The 12,921-nt window shown below is 34.8% G+C and overlaps 1 protein-coding gene across 2 annotated transcripts; it reads left to right on the top strand.

The window, feature by feature from the left end:
* Positions 1-560: 560 nt before the first annotated feature.
* LOC128242149 (organic cation/carnitine transporter 2-like) lies at positions 561-7,340 on the top strand. 2 transcript variants are annotated; one of them, XM_052959216.1, is made up of 10 exons: positions 561-699; positions 1,670-1,849; positions 3,387-3,662; positions 3,974-4,119; positions 4,487-4,711; positions 5,382-5,516; positions 5,868-5,953; positions 6,227-6,344; positions 6,759-6,831; positions 7,031-7,340. In XM_052959216.1, exons 2-10 carry the CDS (start codon positions 1,676-1,678, stop codon positions 7,232-7,234), a joined length of 1,437 nt encoding a protein of 478 aa, XP_052815176.1. In that variant the 5' UTR covers positions 561-699; positions 1,670-1,675; the 3' UTR covers positions 7,235-7,340. The 2 variants fall into 2 exon arrangements, with proteins under 2 accessions (XP_052815176.1, XP_052815175.1); XM_052959215.1 differs by lacking the exon at positions 561-699 and having other exon boundaries at positions 1,350-1,849.
* Positions 7,341-12,921: the final 5,581 nt, after the last annotated feature.

The raw sequence follows: 12,921 nt of genomic DNA, 5'->3' as shown, positions 1-12,921 counted from the left end.
CTCTGCAAAAAGAACATTTTTTGCTTCTTTTTCATTCAATTTTAATAAAATATTGATACTTGAACACAAGCACTCTTTGTTTCTGTATTCACATCCGGATCTTGGTCAACGGGGGGCAGATAACTGTGGTCTTGAGCCAGATGTCAGATATTGATATGACAGAGCATAACGTCTGTTGTTATTTGTTTGTTTTTTCAAAAGCCGAACAACTAGGTATTTGTTAGTATCAAAAACTTTATTGGTTTTAATTATAATGTGTCTAGATCGCCCCGGTCGACCACTATCACCAAATACCAATACTTTCATTTTTCTTTTTATCTATATTTAATACAATGCTCAGGTATAACAATAGTTAACGAAAGTAACCAATAAGTTTATTCCTAGCAAATAATACTGTACTGTTCTGCATAGAGCAGTTCTAGAAATTTCACTGAGTCTAGTTCGCAATTATAAACACTGCTATTGTTGTAATAATCATAAAAGTGTTTTTAATCATGTAGAAACAAAGAAAGGAAGACAAGCGAGAGATTTTCCCCATGCCGTACCATACAAAAGGCAACATAAGCTACTGGGGACAGTTACATTCTTGGTTGGTTATGACACAGTTCTAGATATTAGCCATTGTCTTTCAAGTAGAAATGGAGGATAAGTGTTTGCTAAAATGAAGTATTTTTCCACCGAGTGAGTCGTTCAAAGTGTGTAAGTTTTTTTTAAATCATAACGAAAGCATTTGTTTCGGTCGTTTTTCAAGACGCAAACTAGTTAGAAGCTAACTAAAAGCATACAACTTTTTAGAAAAAATACGCTTCTTTAAGATAAGTATGTGTTTGTGCATAAAATCACTGTTCGGGAGTGGCATTCTGGTTTTCTGTGCGGTGCTGTACCGACATTCATGATAAGTACATGACAGTTATAGTCTGGTTCCCTGCTTACTGATATTTCATACAGTACGTCCCGATAACGATAGTGTTAGGGGAAGGAACTCCAGACTAATGACAGTTACTGCTTTACAATGGAATGCTCACACAATATGATTAATTAAACATAACACTAGTTTTTCATCGGTGACAAGTAGAGCCTACGCTCTTATATCATCCGATTATAAAAACACGATAATTTTCTACATAGATATCATACATTCTAAGTTTATTCTAGATTAAGGTAGAAGAATGTTTGACCGTTTAACCTTATGTGTGTACAGTTCAATGTCCTTTTTGTACCCCACTCTTTTTCTAGACCAAAACACATGTCCTGTTTCGACAGGTCACCTACCTAGGTCATCGTAACTAATTACAAATTAAACATAATGAAAAGATAATATGCACAAGCCCTACTTTTTTCAGCCAGTCTTTGCCTCCACTTTCTTTAGAATGGTATTTGTAAGTGTAAGTTGTCACACACAAAAAATAAGATCAATATTTTAATAAATTGCGAAAAGGATTTAAACAAAAGCATGTCGGCTAGTTAAATGGATTGTTTGAATAATTTTCTAATTGGAACGGGAAAATAAAATCTCGTTATAATTTCTTGTGAAACTACCACCATGCCTGGACCCGAAACGCCGGTAGATATCGAAGAATTATTAAACGAAAGCGGGGGATGTGGACGCTACCAGATATTACTGACGTTGATCATACATTTCTCCAAATTTATCGTCTGCTTTACCCAGCTCTTTATGGTATTTGGCGGGGCGACTCCAAAATGGCGATGTATTGAAGGGATGAGCGAAAATGCCACCTTATTGACCAATGGGACAGACGAAGAAAGCTGTTACGTAACGGTGAACGGTGTCTCTAAGCAGTGTGAGGTGTTTAGTTTCAACGATGACATGAACACCGCTGTTTCACAGGTGAGGCCTTCTGCTAGTCAGACGCCAGCTTCTCGAAAAGTCTCAAGTTTTCTTAGTTGATTAGATTATACAATTTTATGTGTGTGTACTATCTCAATACGGCCACTTATATATTATGTGAAACAGTTGAAGACAACTTTTTCGAGCAAATGTTTTGCTATAAAAACAACTTTTATTTAAAGTATTGTCAAAAACAAATATAGCAGAATGATTCGTGAGAAAATGCAACTCAAACATAATTGAATATGTTCCGGCATTTTCTAGGTATGACTATAAGTATATAGCAAATATCTCCGGTACGGATTGAAAACTCCGACCCGAGGGCACACGCGTAAACCGGTAACGTGGCTTGCCGAGTTACCGGCCATGCAGCGTGCCCGAGACACGTTTTTGTTCGATCCGGACCGGAAAAACCATGATTGATTTTTTTTCTTGCATATCTAAACTTATCAATTTGTGGAAAATTGACGGAGAACACGCACTTTTGTACATTTCACCATAAATCGCGTGCAACTGATGTCACAAAGCGCAGTAATTTTAAATCAGTATTGACGTCAAATATTTCCTCCAACATCGTGTTATTACGATTATTTATTTTCAATTTTGATTAAAAGTCTAACATACTTATATATATATAATTGCGTTTCATTCAAATGGCATAATATACTTTTTCATAAACCATACAATAAAAGAAATAAGAAGTGGTGCGTTGTTGCGCGTGACTCATCTTACATGGGGGGAGTAGGACGGGATTTTCCAGCACTGGTCACATGACGGGAAACACACTTCCGGTATGCAAGAAAGAAATAGTTCATATCATAAAATCAAATTGTGAGATATTTAGAACTGTACAAAACTTGTTATCACTGTACCCAGTCTGTCTGTATCCTCACCACTCCTATAACATTCAACGTTCTCTATTTCTTAATAACTCTTCTAAATCAAATATGTCTTCTTCTTTCGGCCCTATATAACATTCTTTTAAATTAATAGTGAGAAGTAAAAGCTATATAGCACATACATAATTGTATAATATATTCTTCTTTTTAAAATTAAACAATACTCTAGTTGTATAACTCTGTTAAACAACATATACCGAGAATTATTCTCAATCTGTTGCTTTCGTTTCCATCCATTTCAAAACATGTTCTTATTATACATTGTAAATGCTTTAACATTTCAAACATGCTAGTGTTTAAAGTGGTTAAATGAGTTGACCAAGCTGAGTAACTGAGTAATTTAGTATATTGGTGAAATTGTGGCCTGTTAATTACTATTATTGAACTGAAATAAAATTGCCTTAAAAATATCATGCTGCTTCAGTTTACCGTTTAGCTGTTCCCTTTGTGTCATAAACAGCTTGTTGGTCTGTATAGATTTACATTGTCGTGTCGATTTCTGTTACAGTTTCGAGAACGTCACTAACATCGCCACAATACCAAGCTAGATAAGAACGTCACACAACATGGGATATTAAAATTGCAAATGATTATTAGTATGTTTTATATTGACAAGACAATCTGTGTCCTATTTTAAGTTCTCTCTGGTGTGCGGCCGCGAGTGGATATCTTCAACCATAACATCCATCCAAATGGCGGGCATTTTCGTCGGCAACATCGCTTGTGGCCAAGTAGCTGATCTGATAGGCCGTAAGAAACCATTTTTTGGCGCCATCCTGACCCTTGTGGTTCTAAATATTGGCACAGCGTTCTCAGTGTCGTGGGTCATGTTCGCCGTCTTCCGGTTCCTGTTGGGGGTTGCCATGGGATTTCAGCTCACTGTCCAGTACAACCTTGTCGCCGAGTTCACGCTGGTACGCGATAATAGTGTCCGTTCTTTCAGTAAATATTTGATGTGGAAGAGCAATACATCATGTTGTATTCTTTTTATGTTCGATGCCATAAGCATTATTGTGCTTGTTTAGGTCATAGCATATTACATATTATTGCAACAATTGTTATATTAAGTATGCCTGTAGAAATATTATGTATGTATCATATCTCTGTACGAACGGTAACATGGTCTTCAAGCCATTGGTTTCGACATTCAACGCTATATTAGTGAAGAAATGGTCTATATTTGCCTTCTTTGTTTTATGTGTAACAGTTTTTTAATCATAAAAAGGCAAAATGGCGGACGTGGGTTGTCGCAATTCCCTCATGGGCGATCGAGTCATCAGTGTTTGGGCTCGTGTGCTGGGCTCTCAAAGACCTTTTCTGGATCCACATAGTCACTGCTGCTGTCGGATGCCCGTTTCTATTTACGTACTGGTTAGTAAAGGCTATTATATACCTATTAAATGTTTTCCGCTCCAGAACTCGTGTAAATATACTGGGAAAAAGTAACTGTCACAAAAATAATCTTGCCTGAAAAGGTTCACATATATTAAATCACAGTTTTTTAAGTTACACCCCAATGCATTTGCAATACAAAGGAGTGTGTCCCAACATAGTACGATCAATTAAAGAAAATATATATCATCTATAGTTTCCTTTTGGTAAGTTTATCTTGTCCCTGTAGTTTTTATTGTATTATTGTATTGGAATCTAGAAATATAATGTTTTTGCCTACACAGTTATTATATTCTGCTAACCTAGATATTTCATTTTCGACGCTTTGAATCCATTGTTTGTACAGGTTTGTTCCAGAGAGCTTTCGTTGGTACATTGGTCATGATAAAACTGATAAGGCAAAGAAGATTGTTTCAAGGATCGCCGAGTTCAATGGTAAGGGGCCACCGAAGAGCATAGAATTGATAGGCGGAGGACAGTTAATGGATAAGAAGGACAGAACCTACCATTTCCTTGACTTGTTCAGAGATAGGACTATTCGTCTATACACGTGCCTGCTCATATTTGTTTGGTAAGTGCTTGTGCATTAATTATATGATTACATGTAATTTAAATTCAATTTGGATTTGTTGAACTAATTATTCTTTGACATTTTTAAAAACACGTATCGGTTCGGTCAAGATATAACAGCGATTTATTTTATTCACATTATAGCTGCACTCTCACAGATTGACCATTTTGACAAATAAAATATTTTTTATCTTGGAATGAACCAATCTTTGCGTAAATATAGGGAAACCAGTAAAATAAATCTGGTGACAAAATATCAGATTGCAGTTTTAAATGTTAACGTTCGAAAATTGATAGTTATGGCTAAAAGCATTACTAACTAAGAAAAATGAGTATATCGGCATAAAACATAATTTTTCGAATGTTAATATAAAAAACTGCGATCTGATTTTTGTCAGCAGTCTTATATCACTGGTTTCGAGTCACATTCACGAAAAAATCGAGCATTCCAAGACATAAACAAGTTGTCATAATGGTCAGTCTGTGAGAGTGCAGTTTTAAACCAATATGCAGTGGGGAGTCAATCCCGTTATTATCCCATATCCCAGGAGCTTGATAGGCCTGCCCACCTATGGGATATTGTTCACATTACTGCTTATGTTTATGGTTGTTAGCAATATTGTTGACACCATGGGTCAAACATTTGTACAAAGTCATATCCTATATGACAGGATTTCGTTGGGTTTGACCGGGTACGGGATTCAATTCGGTGTCCCCAAACTCTCCGGGAATCTTTTCGTGAACATGTTTGTGCTTGGCCTCGCCTCCAGTCCTGTCCAGTTTATCTGCATCTGGCTGCAAAACAGGTTCGATAAATGCTTAAGTTATTTCAGTGTGACTTCTTTTATAAGTAAAAAAAAATAAAAGTAGCTTTTTATTGCAATAAGCCATGCAGGGTCGTCCATTGCAGTATATCTTCTTATTAGAATATTAATTTGGTTTGCCTCTTTGGAAGGACCTAAACGTGGAAAAATGCATTTTCCTGTTGTATTTCTGGTATATAAAACTTATTTGAATCGGTGTATTATACGTACTAAAGAACACGACATGAGAATGCATTGAATTATACATATGTGTTCAACTCATTAACCAAATTACTCATGCATGCCTCGTTCAAAATATTTTATAAGCTAGCTAAAAAACTCAAATTAAAATAGACTAGGACGGAAGAAAACAACATGGTTGTTTTACGGTCTGGGTGCGGTTGCGGCGTTCGTGGTGGCCACGGCCGGGCGGTTTCCTGGTAAGTCACGCAAGAAACAGAAATAATATAAATTGGATATAAGAAACTATGTACTAATTGAATTATAACGCAATCACATCAGTCTTATTTTTACAAAGTATTTACCGGCAATAATTGTGTGTGTTTTTTCTATTACAATAAAATAAAGTACTAGCACACGGGAATGATATCATTGAATGCAATGTAATACTACATTGGTATTGCATGTCCAATTTTATTACTCAATGATGTTTTATTTTTTCTATTGCATTGGAATAAATTACTAAATATCAGATGGCAACGGGAAGGATTGGACGACAAATGTATTCGCCATCATCGCGTTGACGTTGGTATATGCGGTGTGGTCACCTATCCAGACTTTCACCATGGAGTTGTACCCAACTGTTGTTAGGTATACATTAAAAAAACTATTTACTGATTACTTACATATTTGGATGCACTTAAAGATGTTGACGTTAAACGTTGTTTAATCGTACAATCATACTAGGCAAGCTGACTCTTGTTCTGAGACTCCGGACGAGTTTGAGTCTATAAAAATGTACGTGAATTCGGCCCCATGGCCTTGTATCTTTAAGCAGGTTTTTTTAGTGTTTTAGCTTCCCGGTTTGTCCCTGTAGTTTTCATTGTATTGTTGTAGTATTATTGTGTCATGGCGCTGTTTTAACCAATTTATTTTAAATTTATGATAATTGTATTCTATAGTTGCTACATAAGTAACAAAATAGGAAGTTGTTTCTTTTTCATTTGTAAAGAACTGTTACATCTTAGTGTACTATATACGTGTATACGTCTTTCCTTTCCTCAGAAATCTTGGATATGGCACACAGAATACAATGGCGAGAATAGGAGCAATAATCGGACCTCAGTTGGTATACCTGGTAAGTTTGAAGTTCTAATACCAAGTCTTTACAATTACAAGCAGTCTCATATGTTGTCATGTTGGCCCTTTTCGTATATCAAACTTGCAATACTCAATTATAACAGGAATGTCCAACCTTTCCACATGTATAAAAACATAACAACGATGATTATGTCTGGAATACACTGGCCTACACATATTTCATTCTACTTCCTAAGGAAACAATGTTCGAAGGCAGCCTATACTGGATCTCCGGCACAGTGGCCGTAATCGCCATGTTCCTCATTATCCCCATACCGGAAACCAGCCGAATGCACCTGGCCGACAAGATTGTACCAATAACAGATGAGCTCCTACCGTCAACTAGAGAAAAGGCACAAGGAGTCGAATTAACGACTGAGAAAGAAATAACACACATGTAGTGATCAGCAGCCTAATTGTATACGGGTTTCACTATTTGGTTAAGTCAAAGTTAGCCAAAATGTGTATTGATTGGCCAATATGCATCCAATAATAATTATTAACCGATTAAACATTAAAATTTGCAAACTGTCTTTAGTCTTTAGTGTCAAAAGTTTTATACTGGTGCATTACTTTGGATATATACAAGGAGCTGACAGGTTTTGAAAACTTCAAAAGTTGACCAAACACTAGAATTTTATGATGAATATAAGCCATTATTCAATTAAATAAGATAAGTATGATTATTTAATCATAAATGTGTTTACCTTTTCCTGTTGTTCTCTAAACTTTACATTTATTTATAAAGCTCTTTGAACATAAGATTATGTTCCATATGTTACCGCCCCACAGTTGCTTTCTAAAGTTGAAAGTTCCTTGTCATTGAAGAGGTTCAATGGGTGCCGACCAGACTCTGTCTCGACAAGTTTCTCTACTTGCTGACAAACTTGAACCTACTTGATTTTGGATGTGGTGTGGTAAAATGTAGGTCACTATCACAAAATCTAGGTCCTACTTGATTTGGGTGATGTGGGGTAAAATGTAGGTCACTCTCACAAAATCTAGGTACTACTTGATTTTAGGTGAAGTGTGATTAAATGTTGGTCACTCTCACAAAATCTAGGTCATTCTTTATTTTAGGTGATGTGGGGTAAAACGAAGATCACTCTTTCATAAAATCTGGGTTCTGAAGATTGTTTTTTACGGCCTATTAGATCTGCTACTTGGCCACAAGCGATGTTGCCGACGAAAATGCCCGCCATTTGGATGGATGTTATAGTTGAAGATATCCACTCGCGGCCGCACACCAGGGAGAACTAAAATTAGGACACAAATTGTCGTCTCAATATTTGTTAACATGACACATACTAATAATCATTGGCAATTTAAATACCCCATGACGCTCTTAACTAGCTTGGTATTGTGGGAATGTTAGTGAAGGTCTTGAAACTGTAACAGAAAGCGACATGTGCAGTGTCCTTTTTGTACCTTTCCATTATTGTAGACAGATAGGCACCGAAAAATATGTCCTGTTTCTACATATTTACCAAGGCCACCGTCACTGATAATAAATTAAACACAATGAAAAGATAATATGCACAAGGCCTACTTTTTGTTTCAACCTGTCTTTGCCTCAACTTTCTTTCGGATGGTATTTGTAAGTGTGAGTTGTCACAAAAAATAAAATAAGAATATAACAATATTTTAATAAGTCGCGAAAAGGATTTAATCAAACGCATGTCGGCTATATAAATGGATTGTTTTTAGTTATTAAACGAAAGCGGGGGATGTGGACGCTACCAGATATTAGTGACGTTGATCACACATTTGTCCAAATTTATCGTCTGCTTAACCCAGCTCTTTATGGTATTTGGCGGGGCGACTCCAAAATGGCGATGTATTGAAGGGATGAGCGAAAATGCCACTTACTTGGCCAATGGGACAGACGAAAAGAGCTGTTCCGTTACGGTGAACGGTGTCTCTAAGCAGTGTGAGGTGTTTAGTTTCAACGATGACATGAACACCGCTGTTTCACAGGTGAGGCCTTTTCGAAAAGTATCAAGTATTTTCTTAGCTGATTACAATATATAATAATAATAATAATATCAATACGGCCATTTATATATTATGTGAAACAGTTGAGGACATCTTTCTCGAGCAAATTACTTGGTCTAAAACAACTTTTATTGTCCAAAAATATAGCAGAATGATTTGTGAGAAAATGCAACTCCATCATAATTGAATATGTTCCTTTCTCCGGCATTTTCAAGGTATGGCTATACGTATATATCATGTCTTTCCGGTCCGATAGAAAAATCCGACCCGAGGGCACGCGCGTAAGCCGGTAAAGAGGCTTGCCGGACCGGAAAAAACATGATTTATATTTTTTCTTGCATATCTAAAATTATCTGTGGAAAAATTGACGTAGAAAACGCACTTCACCAAAAATCGCGTGCGACGTTGTTTACTGACGTCACAAAACCCAGTAATTTTAAATCAGTGATGACGTCAAATATTTCCTCTTAAAATCGTGTTTTTACGAATAATAATAATCAATTTTGATTAAAAGTCTTACACACTTATATATTTGAGTACGCTTTATTGAAATGGCATAATATAATAAAACATAAGACATGAGCCATGCAATAAAAGAAATAGGAAGTGGTGCGTTGTTGGGCGTGACTCATTTTACATGGGAGCAGTTTTTCCAGCACTAGTCACATGACCGGAAACACACGTCCGGTTACGAGAAAAATTAGCACATATCATAATTCAAATTGTGAGATATTTAGAACTGTACAAAGCTTGTTATCACGTTATCCAGTCTCTCTGTATCCTCACCACTCCATAACATTCAAACATTTCTATTTCTTAATTACTCTTCTAAATCAACTTTGTCTTCTTCTTTCGACCCTATATAAATTTCTTAAATAGTCAGAAGTAAAAGCTATCTAGCACATTATGGTATAATACATACTTATTTGTAATATAAAACGATACTCCAATTGTATACCTCTAAACAACATTGACAGGGTGAGAAATCACGTGACTTCAACGGGGTTCTCACACATGTCACCACGGTTCAAAACCGATGTTAACAAGGAAGAAAGTGACAGTAATTCCTAAATAACTTTTTTTAGAGAAAAGATAGGAAAAATATTTCTTATACTATAACAAACTATGATATTTTTGCTTCTACACGTGTAAAATATTTTAGATATTAAACTGACCGTTCCAAGGCGGTACCTAACAATTCTTGATAAACATACAAATTATATATATATATATATATATATATATATATATATATATATATATATATATATATATATATATATATCTATATATATATATATATATATATATATATATAAATATATATATATGTGTGTGTGTGTGCACTGTGCTGTTTGTAGAGTTGTGTGCTGTTCTATGTTTCTTGTTTGTGAATTTGTGTTCTATGTCTTTGGCGTTGCCCATTGCCACTAAACCGGTTTTATGTTTAAACTTTTTGCTACTGAGCATGTTTCTGTAGCTTTTTGCATATATATTGCTGTTGTAAACGTGAATGTTATATGTGCTGCCGTTAACTTGAACTTCTTCTCATCTAAACGAAGCCGAATATGTTTAATTGGTATGCTTAACAAACGTACCATAACATGCTTATTTCATTCTATTTGATACTTTTTATTGCTCTCTCATTTGTGACGAGAATGTATACAACCCAAAACTCTAATTCATGGTATGAATTTACATCAATTTAATCGATTTGAAAATGTTCAATTTATGTTGCCTGAAGGCCATCAAAGGGAGACTTCCAAATACTCATTGTCCCTCTGTAGTTTCACCAAATGTTTACAAAGTTAAATGAAATGGATGAAGTAATAAATACAATTAAATGGAAGGCAAAATACACTTCAGCCAAACCTGTCCCATGTACGTTCCAAAGTGAAAGAGCCAATAAATGATTACATTCAATAACAAAATCGCCAGTCCTAAGGTTAATCATAGAACTGCCCACACTCCAGTTAAATCACCTGCTTCGAAAATGGTCACACTATCTTTATCCAGAAGAAATCAGGAAATAATAAGAAGCACTGACAAAGAAATTGACTAACATGAAAATGACCTTCCCTCGTAAAATGATAATTTGTATCTTGCATGACCTTTCGTGTAAGAAAGGTTCATCCCAATCCGAGCTTAGTGTGATATGCGAAAACAAGGTTTACAAAGTTTTCACATTTCCAATAATACCATATGACAATGTTTCTATTGTGCTACAGACGACGGTCTTCAACAATTCAACAAGGGAGGAAAATTTGTGATGACAATAGAAGAGTAGTTCATTACGGGTATTTTTTTATCTTTAACCATAAGCACGATAAGGATGTCCAGCATGGCCAAATATTTAAAATATACTTATCTGGGGGGGATTGATAGCTTTGACGCCATAGAAGAATATATCACCAACCTGACATCGTAAGTGGAATCGCAAGCCTTGAGTTGTGATAATAAAGTTTCATAGTTTATTCAAATGCATAAAGGCCAGGCATTAGGCCCATGCACATAAATAATTATGTACATCAATGAAATTCATAATATATAGAATTAAATGCACTTCTAGCAATCGTTCGTAGGCCACAATATATATATTAATACACGTACACTTAATTAAACTAACAATGTACTTTCGAAACACAAATTGAACATAGACAGTACTCATAGAATAAAATATAACCATAGTGAGGTGACAGTGGTTACAAATATCATTTAAATGAGTATTATCATTTTAAATATAACAGGGACTCTCAATTCAAAAGTCTGGTAGATAAACATTGCTAATTTCCTTTGAATAGTCTTATTTGAATTTGTAAATATTCAACAAATTTAGTTATATTTAGTCTATCTAAATAGTATTTATGCATGTATTGCCTTCTTAAATAACTAAATAAAGTACATTCAAACAAGAAATGAAATTCATCTACTATTTTATGGCAAATTTGACTTTTCCTTTCATATACAGATATAGGAGTAGGTTTGTGCCATCTACCGGCCTCGATTTCTTACCTGTATGACGAAAGTCTAGGTCTCGTCAATGCTTTCCTAAATTTAACTTGATATTAACAACACAAAAAAATGGCTGCAACAGTATGCGAACAATACAAACGTTTTGCTCAAGACGAATTATTAATTCAGCAAACCATTTTTGTACATTAAATTTTCAGTCACTGTTACAGTTTAAGTATAGATATATATTAAAATCACCAACACTTTGAAATAACCATACATCATCAAATCCTAGTGATTGTAAGATGTCTATAATAACTTTTGCCCATGACTAACAATTTGGCAATCTTTCTAAATCTGTATTCATATTTAATATCACCACATTGTAAATCACATTTACAATTCCTATAATTAGACATGGTATTCTATCAAGTTCTCGATACACACAATTGTTCTGAGTTTGGGTTCTAACACCCAGTATTTCTTTACAGAACGTAGATTAAACTCTTCACTTAATGCTATCTTGTAGACCCAAAACTTCACAACCATATATTAAAACAAGATATATTTATTTATCAAACAAAGATAAATAATGGCATGTTGCTATACCAGGAAATTTTACAAGGTCTGAATTAAGCTTGTAAAAAAATCGTCATAGCTTGTCCTGACCGAGTGTCAAACGTTGTGTTAAATGACCCACCAGTGCTAAATACTATTCCTAGATAAGTAATTTTATTCACAATTTATAAATATTAAATTTCGCCTAATGTTTCAGCCTTTTTAAAAAATATTACCTTTGTTTTATTTGCATTTACACTAATATTTATGTGAAAAACGTTCTATCTATAACAGTAATCTTTTAACAACAGGTCATTTTGTAACTCGCTTTCAGATTCTGTTAAAATAGACTGCCCTAAATACGTTTCCTTTTTGAAAAAAACTACACCTATTTCAATAACTCAGATAGTTTCGTCATTTGTGTACACATTTCCGATGTATAATGTATTCAAAGTTGTACGAAGGCCATGCCAAACAACAATGGTAAATGATTATATTTATGCAAACATATAATATATCAAAGAAATTGTTATTGCATCCATTACATACATAACTTAAAAGGGTTGAATTTTTACATTATGAG

The sequence above is a fragment of the Mya arenaria genome, chromosome 8 (genome assembly GCF_026914265.1).
Source record: "Mya arenaria isolate MELC-2E11 chromosome 8, ASM2691426v1".
In the NCBI taxonomy this organism is placed as follows: domain Eukaryota; kingdom Metazoa; phylum Mollusca; class Bivalvia; order Myida; family Myidae; genus Mya; species Mya arenaria.
This window is presented reverse-complemented; position numbering and strand designations above follow the sequence as displayed.

Excerpts from the sequence above, each read along its gene's own strand:
- LOC128242149 (XM_052959215.1), top strand. The coding sequence starts at position 1,544 with ATGCCTGGACCCGAAACGCCGGTAGATATCGAAGAATTATTAAACGAA. Across the intron at positions 1,850-3,386 it reads TGAACACCGCTGTTTCACAG|TTCTCTCTGGTGTGCGGCCG; the intron begins GTGAGGCCTTCT and ends TCCTATTTTAAG. Across the intron at positions 4,712-5,381 it reads TGCCTGCTCATATTTGTTTG|GATTTCGTTGGGTTTGACCG; the intron begins GTAAGTGCTTGT and ends CCTATATGACAG.